General features: G+C 44.7%; 1 protein-coding gene and 1 long non-coding RNA gene across 32 annotated transcripts in view; one reads left to right on the forward strand and one right to left on the reverse strand.

Moving 5' to 3' along the window:
- Window positions 1-27,175, reverse strand: part of XYLB (xylulokinase) — a 141,316-nt gene that overhangs the window by 30,631 nt on the left and 83,510 nt on the right. For 7 of the 31 annotated variants that reach the window (XR_005857094.2, XR_005857086.2, XR_005857018.2 and 4 more), the window contains exons 19-21: window positions 19,232-22,796; window positions 15,809-15,935; window positions 8,691-8,835 (exon numbers count right to left, since the gene is read on the reverse strand). Coding sequence is in view for 1 of the 31 variants with exons in the window: in XM_040695143.2 (XP_040551077.1) it covers window positions 22,635-22,796 (162 nt within the window). In the remaining 30 variants the exon portion in view is untranslated. Of the gene's footprint in view, window positions 1-1,146; window positions 6,814-8,690; window positions 8,836-11,375; window positions 11,821-12,812; window positions 12,955-15,808; window positions 15,936-17,541; window positions 22,797-27,175 lie in introns of those variants that run through there. The other 24 variants (XR_003074110.3, XR_005857134.2, XR_005857098.2 and 21 more) reach the window with 24 other exon arrangements.
- LOC121109581 lies at window positions 24,242-27,150 on the forward strand. The gene is made up of 2 exons (XR_005857150.2): window positions 24,242-24,388; window positions 24,585-27,150. It is a non-coding gene; the product is annotated as an uncharacterized LOC121109581 (long non-coding RNA).

Consider the following 27,175-nt stretch of genomic DNA (forward strand, 5'->3'; position numbering starts at 1 on the left):
CTGATGGAGCTATAAGTGTCTGTTTTTGTAGCAGGGGAGTTGCACCAGATGACATTTAAAGGCCTCTTCCAACCCCACACAAGTTGCTGTTCAGCTCTTGAATCTTTAACTGGAAGGAGCAGCCTCATCACAGGGCACTCCTGGATGCTCCATTCATGTCCTGGGTCTCCAAACACCCACCTTGCTTGCATCCTCTGTGCTACAGATGTAGAGATGCAAGGCCAAGAGCTAGATTTTCTTTATTTGGGCTGAAACGTTACCATCTCTGCATATGGTCATATATGAGTCCTGATTTCAAGCACAGGAATGCTGAGGGGAGATAGCAGAAAGCTTCCTGTGTGCTAGACACTGGAACAGCTTCAAATCAAGAGAGAGCTGAAGAAAACAGAGGAGACACAGTTTTGGCATTCAGTCAGGGCTGAAGTACAGCAGACAGAGAGGTGGAAAGAGTCATAGAATAACCTGAGTTGGAAGGGACCCATAGCAATCAGTGAGTCCAACCCCCAGCTCTATGCAGACCTTATGACTGGGGGTGTTGTCCAAACCTTCCTTGGGTCCCCACAGCTCAGGGCGGTGCCCACTGCCCTGGGCAGACCATTCTATGCCTGCTGCCTTCTGGGGCAAAGCCTTTCCCTGTTGACCAACCCGAACATTCCTTACAGGAGCCGTTCCCATGGCACTAAGCCCAGTAGGGTCCCATATGCCTTGGTACTCCTCAGATGGCATATGGAGGAAGAGAGAATGAAAGACAATAGTGATCTGTGTAATATAAATGCCAAGTGCCAATCACAGGTGTAGAACCAGATATCCTCATCTTGGAGAACCAGCAGAGGGAATGGAGGTAGTCTCCAGTGTGGACATGAATTGCTCTGTTTCTCTTGTTTCTCTGTAATGGCTTAAACCAAAAGCCTGGGTCCAAATTCCCCCCAGTCACCATGTGTTTCACAACAAGACCTGAAGTATTCCAGCAAATACCCTGGGCACCCTCCCATTGCCTCAAATTGTTTTACAAATAGAGATAAGTTCTGTAACGCTGAGAGTTACAGACAATTTAACATGCAGGGGCTGCTCTGGGAAAACTTAAAATTGTCATAATTCATCCTCCCCTTCCCCCGGTCCAGAAATGAAAGATTAAACCTTGGAAGATTTATTAAACTGACATTTTAATAGAATTTTTAGACTTTCCCTGTTAATAGTTTAAATATAATTGAATTCTATGAAAGGGAGGAATATGGGATAGAGTCGGTGTCCCCCAACAACAGGAGCATTTAAAACACTGGGGCATATAGCTAATGCATAATTTAGTCTTATTTGCATGGCCCTTAGAACTGGGAGTAAGGAAAACACAAATCTAATTAACTGAGTGAAAGAAATGCCTCCACCAGCAAACTCCATCACAAGCTCCACTACCACACACCCACCCTCCCCAAGTCACAAACACGAAACAGATGGCAAGAGGGAGAAAAAAATAAAAGACATCACACATCAGCTCTTGGAGAGGAAGAGGGGGGGAGAAGAGAGAGAAAGCAGAAGGGACAGGATGGGTACTGTACTACTTGACGATGCAGCAATTAACTTGCTGAGGGTGGAATAATTCTTGTGGTGCCTCTCCCGTCGGAGCACTCTCCCAACTTAGCAAAGGAGGAGATATATTGCATGCAGTGGAGAGCAAACCAGTTTTCATAAATCCCAGCAGGACTCAGTTTCGCTTTATGAGATTCATGTGAAAAATTGAAAATTCGGGTTTTTCCAAATGCATCTGTAATCAGCAGCCCGAGCTCTGCGGGTCCCCGGAGGTAACTGATCACAGGCAGCACAAAGTAGGGTTTCACAATCTCACTCAGCTTCTACACTGCATTTTTAAAGGTTAGACATTAATTCCTGATCAATACGAGGAACAGCAGGCTATCCCCTACCCCCACTCTCAGGACTGTCTTACATGATTAACTGAGCCATGGCTTTGTCCTAGAATTACTTCAGATCACAACCTGGCGCTGTAAGATGCAAAGTCCCTCCAGATGCCCCTCAGGTACCTTCTTCCCTATGCAGAAATAAGTCCACAATGTCGAAGCTCTGACTGGCATTTACACTGCGTTGTAGCCTCATGCTATTTTTCCCTTCCAATTAGTAATGTCACTAAGAAGGGCTGCTGCACATGAGAAGCCTTGATGGCAGCACCAAGGAACATGTGCTAGGAGAGAAGTGCTGAGTACCTATCACTCAGTTCGGAGCTACTGGGTGCACTGAGATTCCCAATAAGGTCAACAAGCTCCCACCCTTACAGGACCAAATCGACACTCTGAGATGGGGCTCAGACCATCACCTTGCAGCCTTTGAAAGTTGCCATTGCTTGATGACCTACACTGCAAAGTCAGCCTCCACATATCTTTCTTCAGACATGATCATGGACCGTATGTTGTGCTCCCACCTTGTTCCAGCACCCAGCAGAGCATCCCCATAGCAGAGTTGCAAGGAGTTGAATCCTATGGATCACTCCCTGTGTCCATTTCCAGAAACATTTGGACCAAACCACAGAATTGCAGAATTGTAGAGGTTGGAAGGGACCTCTGGAGATCATCTAGTCCAACTCCCAGCTAAAGCAGGTTCCCCGCAGTAGGTCACACATGAAGCTCTCTGATTCAGTGCCCACAGTGCATACACATGCATGCACATCCATAAACACAGATTTTACATTTTGCTACCTAAAAGAAAAGCCAGAATTTGAAGCTTCCCCATATCTAACAGGTCTGGCTGGATGATGTAGAAACAAGTCATTCAAAATGATTCTTCATGCTTGAGTATCCCTCCTTTAACAGTGTGCCACATGCACATTTGTTGGGTTCCTCTATGCCACTGTCATTACAAATTTCACTGACATCCAGACAACTCCCTTGAGTCCAAAAAACAAACTGAGTGTGTCCCAACCATCAAGTTTTCCAGTACAGTTAAAAACTCTGTTAAAAAAAACAAGCCACTCAACAGACTTTAGGGATCAAAATCTTTCCACTTGCCTCCACAGGTGCATATTCGGCTGCTTTTTGCTTTCCATTCATAAAATCATAGAATGGATTAGGTTGGAGGGAACCTCAAAGACCATCCATTTCCAACCCTCTGTCATGGGCAGAGCTGCCCCCCACCAGCTCAGGCTGCCCAGGGTCCCATCCAGCCTGGCCTTGAGCACCTCCAGGGATGGGGCACCCACAGCTCTCTGGGCAGCCTGCTCATGTGATAGGTGATGGCTGCTCTTATTGTGAACATCTGATGCAGTTTGACATGGTTTAGGTTGACAGAGAGAAGGAGACCAGCTGGTCGATCAATTGGATTTAGGATCAGAGTGTTGGCTATGCAGTTTGCTCCCCTACCATTTTTTTCCCTGTGGTAACACTCCTGAGCCTTTGAAGGCTTCAGCTGCTAACTGGAGGACAGTCCTGGACCATTGGCAGCATTCTGGGGAGGTGCTGGAAACACTTAGGCAGCTACATTAGCATGCTCTCGTGGTCTCATATTTTTACTGGCTCTCTTCAGGGTTCATTTATTCCACTGAAATCAAACACAAGAATTCCCCCAAGGCATCCTTGTCAGATATGAAGTGTCTGGCCTACATGACACACGCTTTTCAGGTACTGCAACAGGTACAGGAAGGCTGACAATGGTTTTCAGTGTTGCATCAATTCATTATCAAAGGGAAATCGATGAATATCCACTTCTGCTGAGTTAGAGAGTCTCCTGACGGTTAACCAGTGTGAATAAAACGTTAAGCAAATTAATGTCTGAGAACGGAATTCCAGAACCAAACTTGTGTCTTGAACTCCAACGGCTCAGGGCTGTGCCTGCTGCCCTGGACACACTCTTCATGTCCACTGCCCTCATGGTGAAGAATCTTTCCCTGATATCCAACCTGAAGACCCACCTGCATTCCTGCATGCACCCTTCTGAGCTCCATGCCTCTTTCCATGTGCAAAACCAGAATGATTCTGGAAAAACAAGCAGGCCCCTAGTCCTGTTTAGGAAAGAGTATTTGTAGGCTAAATTTCTATTTGTTCACCTGTTCAGCACGGCTATGTGTGTGCCTCTCTGACTGCACAGAGATTCTCATAAAATATGAATACTTCTTCCAGATATGGCTGGTTCTTAACTTGCATTTACAGTATGAACAGTTATTGGTTTCTATTATTATTTATAAGTCTACGGTGTGAGAAGCCCATCTCTAACGCTTATGAAGTGGCAGCTTCTCTTGCCAAGAGCAGACAGACAAGAGGACACTGCAAGATAAAGTGGAACAAATACCAAGAGACATGTAGACCAGACAAACGAGGTTTTCTGTGAGCTGTGCAGGCAGCTTAAGTGTTTAAAAACAACTTGAAATTGGGATTGAATTTGTGCTTTGCAGGCTTGGCAGCGTAAGGGACAGTTTGCATCTTATCCTGGTGGTGTAACACTGTCTGGTTTCCTTTTCATGGGGTTAGGGGTTTTTTTTAGGTCGAAGAACAAGTAATGAGAGCCAGCAGGTAAAACAGGAAAAACACAGTTTCTTTGAAGGCAATCTCTGGTATTCACAGAAGTCCCCAAAGGGTCCCCAATACATCATATGAAAGGAATGGCAAGCTGATAGTTGGAGGGAATGCATCGACAGCCTTTAAAAATGAAAAATGATCACTGTGACATAAAAAAAAAAACAATGTCAGAGGAACAGAAATGTTTCTTTGTGAGAAGCGGGTGTTTGGATACACAGAGGTACCCACATCCTGCAAATCCCCTGCGGCAGATCAAGCCCTCCAAGGAGGGGTAGGGCTGGGTAGGAAATGGTTATCATTTCAGGACATTTCAAAAGCTGGTTCTGCAAAGCTGTAACCTCGTGGTCTTGGCAGACATTCAGTGGGGAGAGAGAACAAGGAAGGAGAGGAAGGAAAGGAATGAAAGCTCTTTTCTACCTTCTCCATGCTCGATGGTTATTTAGATACCCATATGATGTGAGAAAGGTGCAAGGGGAGAAGAACAATTGATCTGCAACATCCAACAAACTGTAGGCATGCAGAAAAGTGCGTTTCAATCTATAGTAGTGATGCAACTTCAGTTTCTCTCTTCTGAGGTGACCACACAACTCATCCCCACTTCAGGTATATTTATATAGGGATATTTCTCCCTGGCCAGAAATTCCACCACCCAACATAGTTTCCACAGACTACTTTCTACCATCCTTCCATAAATTTCTACACAAGCTCTGAACAGAACAACCCAGGAGCTCTCATCCAAGTGAGGATCCTTCCTTAGGATTAAATAAAAAAGGCATTGTTCTCCTATCATTCACATCCATCAGTTATGAAAAGGAAAAGCAAATCAAGTCTCTTGTCAACAAATGATAAAAGCTGGCACAAGTGGCTCATCCAAGCCATAGTCTAGAGGTTTGGCCAGAATATGAGGAAAGCAAAATACAAAGATCATTTCAACTTAAGGCACGTATCCAAGGAAGCACAAATAGGGTGAGCTCTGCAAAAGAAGGCAGGGATGTGGTTCTTCTGAAATGGCAGGATGACAGGAACACTCTATAAAATTTAAAGGAAGAGAAAGAAAAAAAAAAACAATGACATTTTGGTGTTTTCCCAGCCAGGCTCTGTGTAGGGTTTACCCTTGCCTCTTAGGTATGATACCCCAATCACTGCCTGATGTAGGAGTTTTGGTTGAATATCTCACAGCTGAAAAGACATGTCAAAACCTTCTATCTCACTCGAATCAGGATCACAAAATACACCCCAAACAGTGTATTTTGGTAAACCAGATCAACCCAAAGGGCAGAAGAATAGTGATACAAGTACTCAAGTTGTAGAGTTCTCCAAGCAGAGAAGGAATCAGGTTGTAGAGATTCCCCTCAAGTACCAGGATAGTGATTTCAAACCTCTCATTCCAGATCACACCTACTTCTATAAACAACAGGTGAGAGAAGACAGCAACAAAGCTTTCCATCCAAGGCACATTGCAATCCAAGATAGAGAAAGGAGTAAGTCATGGTGAGGTTGGAGGTGCCTAGATATAGGGCTACGAGATTGAGTCACCTAATTTCTTGGAAGAGAATCCAAACTGAAGTATCTCTCATTCATTGTCTGCCAGCAGTCACCTCAGCAGCTTCATCTCTGGCCTGCAAACCACAGTGGTGGCCCTTCTACACTTATTTTCCCATCACAATTAACCACCTCTGATTGGTTCAACTAATTACAGGGTGCTAGCAATTATTCACTGATGGGCCTCCTCAGTCTTTAATGGCTGTTCCCACAAGATCAAACAGGTGAAGGCCAAAAGAAGAAAGCAGAAAAACTAAACATTTTGGAAATGAGGGAAAAAAAAAGAGAAATCCCTGAACAGATCCAGGTCCTTTGAGACTCAGAGTAGAAAACAGTCCAGCTATTTACTATGCCTATTTCCAGCATGCATGGAAATTTCCCCTTCAGCCCTTTTTCCTGCAGTTCATGATTTGAAATGCTTCTACAGTACCAACACAAGACAAGATGCATTTGTACATTCTTGTTTCAACACTGCCATGCCTCTTATTTGAGCAAAATCCAAAACGTTAAATCAAGTCTGGGAAATTCTGTGTAGAGGGTGAATTTTGGAGTCCAGGCCTCCAAGTGGAAGGATTATCTTTGCAGCTGGATGAAGTCCTCTGACAATGGGAGGGATTAGGAGAGAATGGAAATGCTGACAAAGGGACAGCGTTAACTGATGAAGAACACACTTCTTTTGTGGATCTCAGGGACAAAATCCTTAGGAGGATGCTGTACATATTGTAATGGCCACTTATGTTTTCTGTTTCAGATCCTGCTAACAAAATGGAATAGAAAATAAAGTGTTAAAGACATTCATATAAATGATCTTGATCTGCACAAAATTCTACAGTATGTGGGAAAATATATATATAGCAGCATATTCTTCAAGTATTCTCCTACTCCCATCACTATTTAATTTTCTGGAATTTCCCTAAGGAGAAGAGTGTCCAAATAACATCTTGGTTTGTAGCTGTGTCTTTTTATAACTCTGGTAGGGTTTTTAGATGGCTGTTGAGATCAGCTGACGTGTGAGCAGCATCTTTACCTCTGGCTTGAATCAGTCTTCTCAGAACACACTTGTCCATGGTAGCCATGGACACAACGGTTTCATCTTTGTAATGCAGAAATGTATTTCCAAAGGGAACCATGTTCAACACTGTGCCACTTGTGACAAGGAAGGTTGAACATGGGATGGGTTTCTTAAGGAGATGGGCAAAAAACATGATCCCCTTTGGACAACAAGATGCCTGAGCATGGCCCTTGTCCATGGGGATGGGTGTCACACTTGGGTATCTGTGTGGGATGCAGTGATTCCCACTCAAAGCCAACAAATGCAAACAGGATCATCCACACAGCACAGACAGGAGAAACACCAGTTCCAACTTTAGTATTCCAAATGCATTCCCTGATTGAAAGGATGGTGAGTGGTCAGGAGAGCTCACACCTGGCAAACAGCATCACACAGCCCCTTGTGCTTCTTGAGAAAAAACAGTGGAAAGGGAGAGGGTACAGTTCAAGCTAAATTGTCCCATAAAACATTTTACTACAACACACCGATTAACATTTGACTCTGCTGTAGAACCTGAACAATGCTAAGGGCTGAAAAATGCCTGTCTGAAAAGGCGATGCCAAACAAAGCGGTCACACAAAGAGCCCTTGCAGAGGCAGAGGGGCCCCTATACAGCCCCAGCACCCAGCCCATGGCTGCTTTCATGTTCATGCTAGCTACCCATGCTGAGAGGGCACAGGAAAGGTGTTTCATTTCAAAGTAAAATTTTCCTGTAGGAAGTGAGCACTGCAGAAAAGTGGGGTACAGGCCCCATCATGACACCTTTCTGTTTCTACAGGAATGATGAGAGCCCTTTGCTCTTGCAAATCAGAGGAATTCCTGACATCCTGCTTCTGCCTTAAAAGCTCTCTCCACCCATGCATGAACCCCCAAAAGCTGAACCCAGGAGATCCCTCCTATTGTGATCACATGGGGAAGAACATGGGGACCAGGGAAGCAGCCAGGCAGGCACACCCTGCGCTCACCCAAATGGTCACTAACTCTCCATTTCTGTACGTACACTCAACTTCAGAATCACAGGATGGTTGAGATCAGAAGTCAGCTCTGGGTCCATCTGCTCCAACCCCATCTCCCTCAAAGTCATTCAGAGCAGGGTGCCCAGACCCACATCCGGGCAGAACCACATCTTTGTAAATCTTCGAGGAGCAAACTCCACAACCTCTTTGGGCAACTTAATGCATTTATATAATTTACACTGTACATACATAACCTTTCAAACTTTTTTTTTTTTCTGCTTGCTGTTCATGATCACAACTGCAAGAGCCTCTCCTTCTGGAAAGGTTTTGGTGGACCTCAAGAGCTATGACATATAGCTGATTCCTGCCTCCAACATTTGAGGACCCAAGAGGAAAGCAACAGGTTGGACATTGGGAAAAACTTATTCTCTGAAAGAGTGGTAATGCACTGGCACAGGGAGGTGGTGGAGTTACTGTCCCTGGAGGTGTTCAAGAAGCGTGGAGATGTGGCACTGAGGGACATGGTTAGTGGACATGGTGGGGATAGGTTGGTTGGACTTGGTGATCTTAGTTCCAACCTTAATGATTCTGTGATTCTAAGTGCTGATGTGCTGCCATCTCACTCACCTTCTGAAGTACAACAGGTTCAGGAGTGCCCAGCTCAAAGAACGGAGCTGACATCCAGGAGCAGAAAGCCATGGCTTGAGGAAGGTGGAAACAGGAATTTCTTAGAGTGGCTGCCATTGGAAAAGCAGCATTGCTGAGGAGCCTCCTGTGTGAGAAAAACGTCAGAGCAACTTTTTAGTGGGAGGGCAAAGACTAATGAAGGTCAGTTTCTTATTACATCTCACGAGGTTGTTGGGTTTTTTTCCACCCACAAGCAGAAATTCTGGCTCTACCACATTCACAATGACATGCCTCTTCCAAAGCATCCCTTTCATCCCACCAGGCAGGTAGCAACACTACAGTGGTCAAAGCTGACTTACCACTCCAGGTCCACCAACAGGAACCACCAGCAGACATTGGCAGGTCAAGCAGCACTGGATGGGGGTTGTTTCCAGGGCTGTGTGCCTGCTCCAGCAGGAAGGAGAAGCAACCAAGGGAAGCCCTACTCTTCCCTGTACCAACTCCAAAGTTGCAGCATAAGTATCCACACTGATCTGGGGTGTTTAATATCAAATGGAGAGGGAATTAAGGTGCTTGCTTCTGTGACTGCTTTTACACGTTAAGTTTTGACAGGACGAAAACATAACTCGCTGTTTTTGCCTTTATAAGTAATACTTGGCCTTTTCTATTCCTGAGCTTGTCTACTGTGCAGCTTATTTCTTTTGCTGATAAATATTTATGCTCCGTGATTTTGATTTATAAGAAGGGCTTAAATATTGTAAAGCTGGATATAACCAGCGTAAAACAACATAAAACAAAGCACCAGAATCCAGTGGACTTAAAAGGCATGGCTCCAGCAGCAGCCAAATTTTGCCCCAGAAATGACCTCTTCCCCTCAAGAAGTGGCACAAATTGGCATCTTCCCTCTATGCATTACAATTGAAATTCGAAAACTGTATGTATCAAACAGGAAAGGTGTTTGCCGTATTGCCAAGGTTACTAGAGTGAAAACATTGCAAATGGCATTTGCATGATTGTACTTTCAAATCCTAACTTGTAGCAACAGTGCATTTTAAATGAAGGTGATTTATAACTCCAACCAGAACACTAATCATATTTTGGAGTAATAGGATTTATTTGTTGGTTGTCTGTTGGTTGTGTTCTTTAAGCTCAGAGACAACAAGCTATGTTCATGAAAAGGGACGCGGCTGAGCTTAAGCCCTACCCCAACAACATTTTGAAAGGATTAGAAAATAAACACAAATGTACTCTATTTTCAGCACGCAGTTCGGAGCCTGGGTAGTCTTTAATGCTTCTCTGATACGAGAACATCCTACATTGCTAAGCAAGTTCAGATAATTTCCATTTTAAATGAAAAATTCAGATTAGTACAAAAAAGAAGTTGTCGTCTGGGGATCAAGAATGGATGTTTCACAGTGCCCAGCTGTTCTTCAGCTCTGAAACTCCTTATCCAGAGCACGCTGGGCACATCACGAAGCAACGTTCAGTCTGCTACCAAGACTAGGATTTACAGCCCAATATCCTAAAGCTGGAAGCAGTTGCCATGTATTCTATGACATCACAGAATTATAGAGACGTAGAGTGGCTTGGGTTAGAAGGTACCTCAAGGCCCATTGAGTTACAGCCCCCACCATGGGCTGGTTGCCCCCCTCCAGCTCAGGCTGCCCATGGCCCCATCCAATCTAGCCCTGAGCACTTCCAGGGGTGGGGCACACACAGCTTTTCTGGGCAGCACCGCCAGGGCCTCACCACTCTGTGAGTAAAAAATTTCCTCCTAACATCTAACCTAAATTTCCCCTCTTTTAGCTTAAAGCCATTCCTCCTTGTCCTATCAGTGTCATTCTTAATAAAAATTCACTCCACCTCCTGCTTATAAGCTCCCCTCAAGTACTAGAAGGCCACAGTGGGATCTCCCCAGAGCCCTCTCCTCCAGATTGTTTATTTCTGGGATTGGCCATTAAGTCCCAGGGCACCTAACTTGGAGTCATGCAGTATTTATGGGGAGAAACAGCTCATTTAGGCCACAATTTAGGAGGCGCACTAAATCCCATGGCCCACATCTGTACATGAAAAGGGCTTGACTTTAACCTCCATGCACACCTGACTCACAGAAATAAAGGTGTACCACGAGGGGCTGAGCCTTAATAGAAATAGTTCCAACAAATTCCTTTTTGTTGCTGTTGTTGGTCTATCTTTTTTCAAAAAGAACATTTTGGACGTAACGCTGTAAAAAAAAATACACATTCAAGCTGTCTTCCAGGACTTGTTTTAATATAACTACTCAGCGGTGGGCTGTTAAGTTAACCTGGTTGACATGGAAAACCAAGAGTGAACACATGGCCTGTTACTGCTGCCCAGCTGAAGAGATGACAAACTTTATCAGAGTGTAGGAAACATCATAAAACAGACACTAACTTGGTCACCTTAACTGCATGGTCATACACCTTCTGGAAACTCAGTTTGGGCTCTTTAAAGGGGTGTCAAGTTAAACACCTAAGAACAGCACCAAAAGTCTCAAGTTGTGCTTGGAAATTTTGGCCTTGGGCATGTTCATGCATACGCTGTATTTATTCAGTGTATATGTAGTTGTGTGTGTGTGTGTGTGTGTGTGTATAATTTCACATGCACATTTACATACATCTTTAAATGAAAAAATTAATCTAAAATATGTCACCCAGCAATCTGTCAAATAAAACTCATATAATAAATATGTCACTTTATTTAACAACTGGTGCTGAAGAGAGCTAGGCAGGAGGAAAGAAATCAAGACAAGGTTTAGTAAAAACACTGAGGAAGGCAGAAATTAAAGCAATCAATCACATTCTCATGGAACGTCTACACCACTTGAAATAATATTTTATTGTCTGCTATTGATTGGATGCCACCGAACAAAATTGCAAACAATGAATCTGATGTTATAAACAAGAATCACAATAAGAATAACTTATTTCAAAGCCTCGGCCGCACAACAGTTTGCACTCTGCAGAGCCAAGAATGAAGAGCTGGACTTCTACTTGTTCTACGATAACCTCAGAAAATGGTAGGGTTGGAGGGAAGGACAAAAATGCAAGAGAGAAGATGCAGGAGATTGCTTTTTCCAATGGTGAGCTCTCCATTCAGGAAGAACACCCTGGAGGAAAATATAGCGAATCAGAGAGCAGAGCATTGTTGTGCTACATTCACTCAGTAGCCACACAGCTCAAGCCCAAGCAACTTTGTGCAAAAGAAGGGAAAATTTCCATGGGCCATCCAGCTTCCCAGCTCACTTCCCATTTTCTTTGCCCTTTGTCAGATCATAGAATCATAAAATCATTTGAGTTGGAAGGGACCTGTAAAGGTCATCTAGTCCAACTCTCCTGCAATGAACAGGGAAGGGATGTTACCACCCTGATCTGCACAGGGATGAGTGAGAAAGAAACAGTACAGATTGAGGTCTGGTTCCGAGGGTGACAGCAACAGGATGAAGAAGGAAAACCATCCCCAGACCGGTGCACCCTGCCCAGGGAGGTGGTGGAGTCACCATCCCCTTCAAGAAACCTGGAGAAGTGGAACTGAGGGACATGGGCAATGTTGGTGGTAGGTCAGTGGCTGGACTAGATGATCTTTGAGGTCTTTTCCAACCGTAATGATTCTATGATGGGCAGGGGAAGAGCTGGAGGCTTTCTGCTGCTGAGGAAGCCTTTATCCCACTGGTATTTGGGGACCAGATTGTTTCTCATTTACCATGACACAGATGTACCTACCCAATAACTCATTACTCACTGCTGCTATAGCCAAGCTCTACTATTACTACAGATATAAAGTGGGGATTCCCACTCCCTGTGGGCTTTTTGGAGGTAAAAGCTCTGTTTGGTATTGGAGAGAGTGTTTGTGCATGGGCAGGATTACAGTTTGGGGGATTTGGAGATTAAAGCTATTTTCTCCCATTCTTCTTGTATACCCCCCCTTCTCTTTCAAACTGTGTCTCACGTTAGGAGACAATTGGAATCTACAGGGATCAGCAGCACCATCACCAGTGCCACCTTTCTGGGAAGAGGGCTTCCAGTTAGTATGGCAGAGTCTGGTGTGTTTCACATACTCACCAGCCTGTTTGGAAGTAAAAGCTGTTTCTTAATTACTTACAGTTCCTTCAGAAAAGTTGCCCTAGACCCTGCCAGGATGGTAACAGTAGTGTCCGTGGGCAGATCCATGGACAATGGGGAATTTGCTGTTGCATGCTTTGGGTCCAGAGAGCACAAACATTAACTCCGGTCTGTAGGATCAACTAAGGAGGAAGGGATGCAAGTGATTGAAAGACAGCATACCAAGTGGTTGGCAAAAGCTCACTCCCATATATGTAGGCTTGCCTCAGATCTGGGTCTGGCCAATGTTTTCATTGAGGAGTGCATTGAGGATATGATTTTGAGGGGTGGAGAATGTCCTTGTGAACTCCATTGTGGGCCCCAGTCTGACGGGGATGTGAGTGCTCAAGAGGGGAATTCAGATATCATCTGAAAAGCAATGATCTGAGAGAAGCAAGCAGAAAGTCCAGAGAGGAGAGCACATCTCCTGTTCTTGGGAGGACAGCAACAACACACAGGAGATGTTTGTTCACGATTCTTGGGACCAAGAGCCAGCAATGGGAGCAACATCCCTGTGACATCCCCTCCTGCAGTGTACTGATGGGAAAGGGGGCATGAGAGGCACATAAGGCCACCAAGGCATGGGGGATAGCCCCCGGTGTCCCCAGAGGGAGGGCTGGGGGCGGCTGCCATCATCGCTATCCAAGACGAGGGATGCTTCCTGCGTACAGAACGAACTGCCTACAATCAACCCAATTTGCTGCTTGTGCACCACCAACTCTCAGTGCTGCACCTCTGGCCCAAGCGCATCGCGCAGAGGACACCGCACCGATTTCGGGTCACGAAAGGGGACGGAACGAGCCAGCAAGAATGCACGGAACCCAAAACCTCCGAGTCTGGGCAGGGGCTCGTGTGCTGCAGCAAGCGCAGCGAGCGGGCACCCTCTAGTGAGATGCACTGGGAAGCGCTGCTCCCTCCGCACCCACCGCCCTGCCCAGTGCTTCTCCCCGCAGCACAGCCTGTGGGTGCCCCCAGCTCGGCCCCATTCAGTTGCCACCCGCTGCTCCCAGCAGCGACAACTCCCCTTGTTTTCCCTTTTTACAGCTTGGCTCGCAAGGCATCGGAAGTTTCTTCCCTTCCTGATCACCTCCACCGTCTTCCAGTGAACTTTTGGGTAATATATGCTGTGTCCTCTGCCCAGCACTGCTGTGTAAATGGTGGACAGGCTCCCATGTATTTGTCAGACTGACATTTCACATTGAGATGTGAGGATGCCCCATCCCTGGAGCCATTGGAGTCAGGCTGGATGAGACTCTGGGCACCTGATGGAGCCATGGGTGCCCCTGTTCATTGCAGAGAGTTGGACGAGGTGGCCTTTAGTGGTCCCTTCCAACCCAAATGATTCTGAGACTGCGACACTGAAGCTGACAAGTCGGCACAGAGCCAAGCAGGAGATGAGATCCTCTGACACAGAGACCATATTCCCCTCCCCAGAACCTCAACTGCAAACATTACACAACAAAATCTCCTTCTTTTCCACATCTTCACAAACAAAATTGGTTTGGGGTCAGCTCATGCAGCCTTGGGATTATGGGTGGTAGCCTGATCACCAGTGCCAGGGAAGGTGCAGGTGACTGCCACATCTGCAAGCCCTCAGGGACAGAACAGAGCCAAGCCCTGATGAGGGTAAATATTGCTCCTGGGACTGCAAGCACATTAGTGGGAGAGCTCCTGCCAGACCTGGAGAGCTGGCATCTAACCAAGCTTTGAAGGGCATCGCCCCTCATCCTATCATCACTGGTGTTTTTAGTGGAGGTTCCTATCTCCTGCAGGTAAATAGGACAAGATGTAATGACTTTAAATTGTGCCAGTGGAGGTTCAGGTTGGATATTAGGAAAAAATATATCTCAGAAAGAGTGGTGAGGCATTGGAACAGGCTGTCCAGGGAGGTGGTAGAATAACCATCCCTGAAGTGGTTCAAGAACCATGGAGATGTGTCACCAAGGGATGTGGTCAGTGGGCATGGTGGGGGTGGGTTGGGGTTGGACTTCGTGATCTTAATGGTCTTTTCCAACCTTAATGATTCTATATTCTATGAAATGAGTTTTTCGTGCCCAGTGCAGGGCAAGCCTGTCACTCCCCAATCCACTTTCCTCATCCCTTTTTCCACATTCTTTATTGTCCCATCAGCTCAAAACCAAAGGATCGCTGAGCGGGAGGCAAACCCCTCCCTGTGTCTCCTGCATTACCCCTGAGACCCCATTGCTTCCTCCAGGTCCTGTGCTCCCCTGCCCCAGCCAGATGCTTTCCATGAAAACCAGCTGATGGCAACACAAGCCAAGGGTCCGGCTCAGCTTTGGATCGAATTTTACAAAACCCAACTCAGAAGCAAGTTCATCTTCTGTAAATAAACATAAAACCTGGGATGTCTGCCTGGTTCCTGAAACAAAAGGACTTTTGCTATACGGATGACAACACAAAAACATGGACAGAGACAGGCTTTGTGCACGCTTCTGAGGGCAGAGCAGCTAGCAAATCCCCTTAATGACCTTTCAGATGCCTCTTGCCTATCATGCTAATTGCACAGCCATTTTTTGGTGGTGTGGACATGCGTTCACAGAAGAGTCAGATGAGTCCGTCAACGTGACAGATTGTTCTCAATTTGTGCACATATTCTGAGAAGTGCTATTATTGCCTCTTAAAGATGCAAGAGTCCTCTTTAAAATCGACTTATATTTTCAAAGATTCACCGCAATGAATTAATTGAATTGAGTGGAAAAGAGAAAAATGCACAAGCAATGGCACATGCCTGTGTTTGTGCCATTAGGGAAAAAAGTGAACGCATTATTTCTTGGTTTCAAACAAACACTGCATCAGAAACAGATCTTTTCTAAACATCCCCACTACCTTCTTTTTCTCAATGGCTGTTTAACCATTGCTTAGTTCAACCCAAACCTCCTGGTGAATGTACTCACATCAATGCGGTCAACAAAGCACCTGCTTAACTCAAAGCAGATAACTAAGGCTCATTCAGGGAAAATCACCCATCTGCCTCACCTGTTTTCTCTGAATAGGGGTCCTCCATCGCTTTAAAAGCTGTATTTCTTTGAGCATAAAGTACTGCAGCAGCAAAAATCAATGCACTGTGCTCCATCAGTGTGCATCTGTCACTCAGCTCCCGACACTGGAAAGGAAGAAACACACGTAGAGAACACTCACCCTGTCGCCTTCCTTTAACAACAGCCAAGAGTAAAAGGATGCATAATTTAGTGGAATGGCTTTATTTGTGTATCGGGTTATATTAAACGTCAGCTAAGGTTATGTTCTTGTCTTCAGTTGCTGCTGGGTGTTGCTTCAAAGTCATTCTGAGTCACTGCTCTCCATCTTTATCTGCTGATGGGCCCCCAGGTAGCGATGGGAACATAACTTCCCCTGACACAGATAACCTCCAATAAAGGAATGACTTCCCTTTTGACGTGCTGATTACAATAAATGGGGGGGATGTTGGAGGCTTGAAGAAGGGGACCATAGCACTTGAAAAGCAAAGAAAATGGGTTACATTCTGCTTCTGTGGCAGCAGGCTCACTCCAAGCTATTTGCAAAGCAGCAAGAAACTCGTGAGAATGCAGCTAGGGCTATCAATGGAAATGCAAATCTTTACCTACAGTACCTTATTCTGCAGCAAATGAGCAGCAGCCTGGGAACAACCAGCGGGTTGTAGTCTAGGGAACATGAACCTCCCTGTCCCGGAGTCCAGGAGGATGAAGCACCATCTAGGCCCAAAAAAATAACCCCCGGGGTCTGACTTCACTCAGATTTTCCATTAATTGTGTCAATACTGACTCTACAGAAATCCCTCCAGGTTTCTATGAGCCTGAATAAGGTGTGAATCAGAGCCCAAGCATTCAGTAAATCAGCCTCAGCCAGTGATAGGATGAGAGGCAATGGCCTCAAGTTGTGCCAGGGGAGGTTCAGGTTGAATATTAGGAAACATTTCTTCTCAGAAGGGGTAGTAACGCAGTGGCACAGCTGCCCAGGGAGGTGGTGGAGTCACTGTCACTGGAGGTGTTCCAGAACCGTGGAGATGTGGCACCGAGGAACATGATTTAGTGGGCAATATTGTTGGTAGGTGGATGGTTGGACTAGATGATCTTAGTGGTCTTTTCCAACCTTAATGATTCTGGGATTCCATGATTCTACGAAAAGAAATGGGCTGTGCCCAGAGGGATGCAGGCTGGTACTTGGCAAGGCCAAGGGAAGTTTCCTCTGGAACAGAGCTTTTGTTTCAGCCTGATACGAGGCTTGCCAGAGCCAGTAACTCTTTTCATTCTGTTCAACGAGCTTTGGGTAGCGATGTTTATCATGAATTCAGTTTTGGCTGCCCAAAGCGATAGTTCAGGAGATCATCTTGCTCAGAAATCAGGTGGGAGGTTTCCAGAAAAATTCTGCCCTGGTCTTGGAAAGCACCCTGCTGTGGAAACGACCCACTCTTTGCACTGGTCCCAGTAGCTGGCTGCAATTGGATCACACGGCCAAGGGCTTCCCTCACCCAGAAAGACCATTAATGCTCCCCACCTCGACCCCTCAACAGGGTCTGCTCCCGCTGTCACACACACACTTTCTGCCCAGCACCAAACATTGTCATTTACATCCATGAAAAGCTGAATTCAGCACTCTTTCCATAAAACGGATCGTGAACCCTTACCACCACTTGCCTCTCCTTGGAATAATAAATTATGAGGACAAATGGCAGAATCATTATCAGTTTCAATATCCAGTCATAAATAGTCTTGTAAGAACACTGAAATGATGGTGTTTTATTGCGTTAGATATCACTTGCCATTAATTACAGCATGAAACTTTTGTACTTTGATGAAAAGCATTTTAGCCAGCTCTGTTATAAATTTAAAACAGCCTTAAAACAAAAGTCACCTCAAGTTGTGTTTTTTTTTTTTTTTTTTTTTCCCTCTGGACACAGGATAGCATTTTTAGGCTTGGAAAGACAAAAAAAAGCCAGGTTTTTAAAAAGCTATTCCATTATGTACACATTTGGCTTTAGCACTGACAGCAAACTAAGGGTACCAAAGACTGTTCTGTACAGCAAAATCATTGGCAGCTGGATTTCAGTGCTACAGGTACTTCATAGTTGGTTTGGTTTGGTTGGGTTTTGCTGTAATGATCAAGTGCTGTTGTGAATCAGTGTGCTCTATTTCACATTTCTCCTCCCTTCTCTTGCTTTAACTCTCTCAGGACAGAAACACAGGTGATAAGCTAACAGGAGCTGGTGGGTTCAGCTCCTTGCAAATTTGGGACCCACAAGATCTCACAGACTGAAGTTTAACTTCAGTCTAACTTCACTGTGACAAACCACAGGAGTGAAGCTAAGATCTACATTTGCAAACATTTGTGGAATCAGCCTTCAAATGTCCTCTGACACATAGGATTTCCACCCGTGCAATTTAAGGTGCTACTCCTGTGCAACAGGTTATCAACCCACGGCATCAATCCCATTTGGTGTTCGTTTGCGGAAGGGATTATTCCATTCCACTTCAGCATGGTAATCATACAGCCACTGCTAACAAATCCCATACAGACCAGGATCCAGAGCCTCTGCTCAGCTGAATGGCAGGACATCTAATAATCCAGCAGGATTTCTCACATTCATACACGAATGTTCATTGTCAGCACCAGCTCTGCTGGCTCCCATAAGTTTTTGCGTAGACTTGGAGAAGACATTTTGCTTCTATTTCCCATCCTTCCAGGAGGGATTATGTACGCTCAGAATTTAAGTTGGGCCCATGAGACCAAACAGAGCAAAGTTTGGTATTTGTCCTACCAAAGGCTTTTGTTCCTCCCAGGAACATGGCAAAATCATCCGCTTTCTTGGAGGTACAGTAGAAGTCAGCTCAACCTTAAGCCAGAACATTTAGGACTCAAATTGCCGTGATAGTCAATGGAGATCTGGTCCCTATATTCAGTGCTTCCTTAATGTCCTTGGAAATGGCTCCCTGGAAGATTTGCTCTGTAACTTTCCTGGAGACAAAGGTGGAGCTGAACAGTCCGCAGTTCCCTTGGATCTCCTTTTCATTTGAGGTCGAGAGTAACATTTGCCACTTTCCAGTCAAAAGGGACCTTCTGCTGTCATCACAGCCATTCAGAGATGACAGAGCAGCCTCACAATGATATCAGCCAGCTTCCTCATTCCTCCCTCTTCCACACACACACACATCTCCACCTGGCCCCACATGCCTGTGTGTGCCCATTTTTCTTCACTAGCCCCTAAACTCATCTTCTACTATGGATAGTACCCGTTTTCCCCACACATCAGTTGGACAGAAAGAGGCTTGAGAGCAGACCTTGCCAATGAAGACAAAAGCAAAGAGCACCGCAGCTTTCCCATGCTCTTTTTTTACTGGGTTGGCCAACTCATTCAGCAGCACACCAACATACACCTCAGTTTTCCTTCTTCTGATGACTTACCTATAGCAATCCTTATTCTTAGCCTTCACTCCCACAGCAGTTCCACCTCACTTCTGACTTTTCTAATTTCATCCTTCCTGGGCCTCATCTGAGAGCTGAGGACAAGTGACATTTCCCAGGGCTGATGAGCACCTGTAAAAATGGGTGTCATTAGAGCAACTTTACTGCTGCTTGAAATGGTGACCGTTTGCTTTTTGACACAAAAATGAGAAATTTAAGAAAAGCAGTCTAATTGCTCATTTAAGGCAGCCTGTTCTTTCCCTTCTGCTTAGCCTCGTTTGACAATCTGAGAGTTTAGCTCCCAGTGCTCTTGCTTAAAATATAACAGATGGCCTCTAATAAGTAAATTGAAAAGTGCAAATAAGGTTAAAACAATTTTTCTTTATTGAATATCATTAACTTCAAGGCTGTCCACTTTAAAATGCTAATTAAACCTCACTTCCTTTTGCAGGGTTCTAGTGAAGAAAAATTGCCGGGGGGCAAATTCCTCTTGCTTGTAGAGGACTAGCCCAGCAAACTGATAGCAAATCGAGCTATTACGTGTCCCAGTGTTAAGAAGTAGAGCTGGAACTTTTCAATTTATTTGTCCCTTCCCTACTCGTTGCTTCCTACAAATCAAACACAATTAAGAAGGAAATTCAAAAGAGGTCAAGTGTGAAACTCTGCTCTGGCCACGTGGCAAACAACAGTTTCTCTCAAGGTCAGTACTCAATGCAGCTTTCTCTGTGAGCAGAGGATTTCTGACATGGTGCTGCAGCCCTGCCACACGTCATGCTGCAAGTACGTGGCTCGATGTTCCTGGCACCGCACGCAGGGGACAGGAGGTCCTTCAGCACCTCCACCTCACTCCTAATTTCCTGTTTAAATTTACTCCCATTCAGTGCGTGTCATTTGCTTGCGTGCCAACTTTGTCCTTTGGCTTGAGCAGCTCTTCTCCTGCTCTTTACCCCCAGCCTGAAGGATTTATACTGAGCAATGGTATCACTTCCCAGCTTCCACTTGCTAGGCAAACAAAGCCAAGCTTTTAGTCTCCTCTTCTAGGACAGCATTTCTATTCCCCTCACTGACGTATCAGCCTTGTTTCCTCATCTGTACCAGTTTAAATTCTGTCTTGACAACAAGAGAGGACATTTGCTAACATCCTACCTAAAGGGGCTCACCAGAGCCTCACAGAAAGCAATGTTCCTGTCTCAACTGGAAAGGCACAAAGGGAAGATCAAAGACAACACTGACCATGTTATGGCTGTGACACACTTACAGTCTCAGTCTCATCAGACTGCCCCATGTTGAACTAAGCAGCCACAGTTACCTGATGGGCTTGACCAAATGCCCAATCCATCTTCAGTAGGCTGAAGGAGGCTCAGGAAGGGAGCAGTTTCCATATTTCCTGTGGACCTGGAACACTTTAGAAAGAAAAGCAAGATGCTTCACGCCAGAAAAGGGGAGCTTGAATATTGGGTCTCCTCCCTGAGCAGCTCCCAAGTCTCAGCGTGTTCTCCCTCTCCCTCTAAATGCACCATTCTCACTCATCTGAGAAATTTAATTTATTTCTTCATTTAAAGATTCAGAGTGTAAACTGCAAAACACAGACTTTGATATATAAAACACAGAACTAGATGTAAATTACCAAGCAAGTCTCAGCTCAGTGATTTCTCATCTAGACAATCTGGCTAAGCATCAGCATACAGGCATCCATCCCTTTTGCTCAAAACACTCACACTATGAACAATCCAACATTGCCTATCTAGTGACTGAGTTACTGCAATGTTTCTGGACCAAGAGGGAAGGGAAAGAGTTTTCTGACATTTCTTCTGACCTTTAATGTAAGCATTTTGTACCAGTGCTGTCTCTTCCCTTTTGCTATGGAAAGCCCCTGAATAATGGGAGCTGACTGCTGAAGGCAGGGGAAGCTGTTAGCAGCAGTTGTTTAATCAGTCCATTTAAGAATCATGCCAAAACCACACACAGTACAGATCAAAGTGGAAAACCTACGTTCACTGGGCTAATAGCAAAACGAGCCTTTGTGGAAAGACCTTGCGGAGAGTCTGCCATGCTGCAAATATGGTGAGAAGGAATCAAATAAAACACCAGGGATGTATCTCCTGAGCCAAGAGTTACTGAGAGGGAAAAAAAGTAATCTAAGGAAAATACTGAAATGCAGTTTATTTGCTTATTCACTCACGTGAACTGTCTGATCGAGCTGTAGATGTCCCTGTACATTGCAGAAGAGCTGGATAGATGATCTTTAAATGTCCCTTCCAACTCAAATGATTCTGCGATGACTAAATCGCATGCTGGGTAAGCTACATTCAAAGTCTTCTTTTTCCCTCTGCTGGAGTAGGGATTTCTTCTAAGAACAACAGCAGGTACCACAATAATTCTGCTGAGAAACTAAAAGTGGGGCAAATGTGTGATTGCCTTTTAACATTATCTTTCTTGACCAAAAGGGTATTTCCGCTGTAAGCAACTCAAGTTGGGTCATCTGGGGTAGGAATCTAACAAAATAACACCAGGAGTGACAGGAGAATGTCCCATCCTAACAAGCTATGGCAGAAGTGTGAAGAGATGTTCTCAGGTGGCATAAGCTGTGACACCAAAGCGTGTAAGAATCCTTTACCTCTTACCTGTTTGCTCTAATGTGTTTTATATTAAGATGAAAGCCCTCAACTAAGAAATAGCTCTGTTTCTGCCCTGTTTCTCTAAGCCCTACTTTTATACAACATGATTTAGATTATTTTCAAGGAGAATTCCATCTTCCAGTACACCAGTACTGCAACACAGCTGAAGTTTCATGAGGGAAGTGCACACATGTCAGTCAGAGAGTAAATATTGTCTCCCAGCAGCAAGTTGAACAGGCCTTTGTTTTCTTGTGCAATGCTTGCCAAAGTCTTAAGGGAGCTGCCTTTCACTATAGCAGAGAAATGAGCTTAGAGGCATAATACAAATGCCTGAAAGAGTCCAGCCTGCAGGAATAAACACAAGCAAGGGCATGCAACAAAAGGACAAAAAGCAGAAATATAACAAAGCTCCTGACCCACGTCTGCTGGATATCTCCACGGAGGTGCATGAAGAGTCCCATCTGAAGGGGGCTGGAGAGGTCAATCACATGGATTTGACAGAAAAACAGAGCAGTGCTAGAACAAGAAAAAATTCTAGTTGTACAGTGGCCACCGGGGACAACTCTTGCCTCCAAAGTTGAAATCAGTTTTCAATGAAGTCTTCAAGAGTTTGGCACAATGTGAAAAATTGACTGTTTGTGTTCTCTCCATACAACAGCCCTCCTACTCAGCAGGGAGAAAGAGCTCACTCAGGAGATAACTCACCTGCTCTGATGTAGACAACTGCCATACGATAAGATGAATGGCAGCCAAGAACTCCTTTTCCTTGTGTTCCTTTCTTCATATCATAGGAGACAGAAGTCTACACTCGTCGGATGAATCCCACACTGAAGGTAACCAAGGACTTCTGATTGATCAGATGCTGAGTGAGAGAGGATAACCAGATGGATACATTGCAGAGTACTAAGACACAGTGTACTCAATAAAAGCAGAGTTGATAGCAGCATCTAAACAAACAAAAAATAGAAAAAATACCAAAGAAAGGTCTTAGAGCAAGAAATGCATATGCAGTCAATTGTATCCTCAGTTGTTCTAACAGGTAGGGCAAAGCATCAAGAGATGAGGAAATCTAGTCAAAATCTGAAGTGAGAGATCACAGCAGATTCCACATGCAACAGTAACTGCTCCTCCATCCTTACCCCTTAGGATCTGTTCTCCAAAAACACTTTGAGAAATCACTGTGTTCCCACAATGGCCGAGACATCCCCAGAGGGCTGTGATCACCGCAGCAGTATCCTTCTGTTTGTCAAAGCCAACTCGAAGAAGCAGCAGGGGAGCAGACAAACAAGTGAAGAGTCTTGGGGTCAAATTTCAGCAGGAGATACACTCATTCTGTAAAGTATCATGTGGGGGAAGTTCTTGGCATCCCACAGAAGTGGAAAAAGTCAACCAGGTGAACTGTGTGAAAGAAAAGGTCGTACCCGCTTCCAAGATAAGGAAGAAGAAGAGTTGTAGGGAAAAAGTTCTAAAAATCTTACATTCTCATAGTGTAAGCTTTGAAGGCTGAAAGCTAAGCCACTTGACCAGGCTAACCAAAGAGCCTGGATCTGGGCTGTAATCAAAGCACAGAGAGTGCGCAGGGGCTGGAGCTGCACTGAACATCCATGCTAAATTGTTAAAGATGTCAAAAGATATTAAAGATGTCAAAGTGTCACATTCGCACCCTTCAGAGCCATGCTCAGAAATAAAGCTGGTTGCCTGAGTATTTCATCCCAAATTCTTCCTGCCTGATACATCACGTTTTAATTTCGAGCTGCACAAAAAGAACATAAAGTAACACCAAGAAAAGATTCTTTGGCAGAGGTTTATACATGCACGTGTTTTATGTTTTATGTGTGAACTGAACTAAAATTTCAAGCTCTGTAGGATCAGGACTACAGTCTCCTCTAGTGAAGTTCCTAAGGAAACATTCCGGGTGGGACAGCGATCCCCTGGTATCTGAGGGAATGGCTACCCAGCTGTGCATCATCCTTGGTCACGCTGTTAACTGTTGGCCAATTTCAACCCAAAGATCTCAACAAAATCCAAATCCGAAAGGTTGGATGAAAAAAAATGCCAGTGGCTGAGATAAGGAAAAATCAAAATTCATAGTTCTCTTTAGCAATTATGCTTTTCTTCCCTACTGCTAACCTGCATACAGAAGGCTGGGGATGACAGTAATAGAAATATGAACAGAACAAATTTTGCATTGGCTTTTTGTAGCTTTAGATACACACCCTTCACTGTGCTGCTGTGATCTGTGGTGGCAGCCACGACTCCAAACGAAAAGAAAGCTGAAAAAACAACAAAAAAAAAGGTCCCACTGGGATCACACACCGTGGTGTTCAGTTCAATTACTTATTAAAGCACAGTCAGAGCATGGACTTTTTTCAGTACATTACTTATTCACTCAGAGCTCCAGCTCCCTCAGACTGATCCCGTAAGAAAAAGCAAACATCTTTTCCTGTTTGTTCCCTGCTGCAACACAAAAGACTTTAAAGACTTGAGGCTGCAAAGAAAACTGTTTGTCTTTGGGTCCTGGAACACTGAGAGCTCATAGGTGAGTCTGTGCAGCTCTGACTGACTGGCGAGGGCGCGGGGCCATTGAGCTAAGGATGCTGCCTGGGTTTTGCCACATAATTCTATGACCCACATGCCACCTCAAGTGGCTTTGCTGGTGTAGACCGGGAGCTGTGGGTCAGACAGCAGTGAACAATTTCCTTTTGACAATCGAGTTTGTTTTTTTTTTTTTTCAGGAGACGAGATCAATTTTCCATACAGGTTCCAGCACATTAGTCCAGACTGGGAATAGCTCAGCAAGTCTTCAAATACAGAAGACGACCTTTCTTCTAAACAAGGTGGGGACACTGTGCTGCTAGACCTGGAGCACAGCAAGGTCTAAGGAGGAAAGAGGGAATCAACCTCCATGTAATACATGGAGGTAGAGGATATTGGCTTGCCTTCAGATTTATTAGCTAGGATTTTAATTAGCACCGTAATGTCTTTACACCAAACAGCCAGAACAACATAAGGTAGACAAGCCAGCAAAACAAAGAAAAACAACCCAAAAACACTTTGGGAAAAAATACTTTTGGAAACCAAAGTGCACCAGAGCCTTCCATCACTGGGGGCTTCTTTAAAGGGATGTGCACATGATTTCTTGGCAGGTTAACAGGCATCCCTAGGAATTACAAAAAGAAAAGAGTGGTAGAACTCTTACAGCAGCATCTTCTCAAAAGACTTTTCTAGGGGGAGATTTATTGAGCCTTATTCTATCTGACACTAGTCAGTGAACATGTGCAAGTTTGGTGAGCCAGGGAAAAAAAAGAGCATGTCTATAAATTCTTATACTCCAGACAGCATTCCTCAGAGGCCAGCCCTAATAAACCCATCACCACAACAATACTATAACTCAGTGGTGCTCAGCTCCTGGCCTTTCAGGGTCTGACATCTGCATCTTTTCTTAGGGACTCCTGCAGTAAGCACAGAGTGCATCAGCTACTGTGAGGAGACAGCAGTTAATGTTAACATGGACACATCAGAGAGCCCCATCCCAGCCCAATATGACTTAACATGTCTGGAAATGGACACGTGGCCACTGTGCAATGCATCCTTGAACACAAAGAGCTCAGGCCCAGAGAGTTGCTAAACCATGTGGGCTGTACACCACTAGCAACACTGTTAAGAGCCAATAATCTATAAAAAATAATCTTAAAAAAAGAAGTCCCTGTATCTTACAGTCCTGCAATACAAGCTGGGGAGCACGAGCTTTAAGTTTCTTCAGCTAAGTGGGAGTTGAGCTGAATGTCCCAGTTCAAGGGCAAAGCCACGATGTCATATGAGGTATCAGTCTTCTCACTCCAGTGAGCCAACTGAAGAGATTGTTGCCAAAACTGGGCAAACCTAAAACACCTCTGAATCTTTTCACTCTGTGGTTTAACCCTGTTAAACTCTGTGGTTTAACCCTGATGACAAACTGGTCACCAGGCACGGTTAATGACTACTGATGACAAACCAGTAGGTGCTGCTTAACTTGCCTTAACACCTTTTTCACAACCTCTCTACAGCTTTGCCCAATGACAAAGCAACTGCTGAAGGTGGATGCCTGTGAGAAGTGTTATATGTTTTAGCACTGTACCTTAGGACCCAGAAATAATAAGCACATAAAAGAGATGTGTATTTACAATGCCACCTTTTAAAGAAATTGCTTAAAAGAAACTCACTGTAGAAACCCAGAAAGGTAATTCTTCACCTTGCTGAGTAATCTTGCTAATATCAAGAGAAGTTAGAATTACTGAGTCGTGAACAGAAATGACACTATTAGTACTCACAATGAAGCACTTCAATAGAAAGGGGAGCAAAGGAAGAACGTGCCCATTCTCCACCACAGGTGAGGCGAGTCACTGCCAGGAGGTACCACTCACTGCAGCAATGGACAGAGAGCACACCTGAACTGCTGTAACATGAAGAGCAGGAATCTGAGTCACCTGCCTCCAGCAGGGACATAGCCCAGTTCTCAAGTCATAGAATCATAAAGGTTGGAAAGACCACTAAGATCACTAAGTCCAACCATCACCCCACCACCACCATGACCATTAAACCACATCACTCAATGCAACATCTCCCCTTTTCTTGAAAGCCTCCAGGGACAGTGATTAGCCTCTTCCAACACCTCACAGTACTCTATAAACAGGTCCTCCACTCCCTACAACACCCTGATTTACTCCCAAAGCACACTACAACTTCCACAAGAACTGAAGAAAGGCTTCAGAAAGACTTTCATTAAGCTACTTTATTCCTAGAAGAAATTTTATGCTAAGAGAAAAATATTGGCACTGTAGAATAGTGCCATAAAGTGTTCCCACTTGCACAGGGTGATGAAGGCTTTTCACTTAAATTCTGTGACTTCCATACATCTCTGCAGGAAGCTGTCCAGGGCTGTATTTTTTCTAAGATCTTTCTTAGCTAGTGTATACTTAATCTGGACTGAGGAGTAGCATCAGGGCAGGACGGCCACCACTTCTCCTCAGCATCCCCAAGAAGGAAATGATATATTGATGGTATAAAGAAGAACAGTGACCTTCATGCCCTGTTAGGAGGAGCGTCCTATTTCTGCACTCACACTCAGCATGAAACAAACAGCTTTATGGCCATGACTCCTGAAGGAGGAAAAGAAAACAACATAACCCCAAACAAGCATGCAGATGGAACAGACTCTTCATGAAATTGAATGAGAATGTGTAAAGCATGTAAAACATTCCATGTTTGACCCTTATTTTCATCTTTTCAAAACTAACATCAAATAAAACATTGAGCAACCAGGCCTGCATCTCATCATAGGGTAAAT

Source organism: Gallus gallus, chromosome 2 (assembly GCF_016699485.2).
Source record: "Gallus gallus isolate bGalGal1 chromosome 2, bGalGal1.mat.broiler.GRCg7b, whole genome shotgun sequence".
NCBI lineage: Eukaryota > Metazoa > Chordata > Aves > Galliformes > Phasianidae > Gallus > Gallus gallus.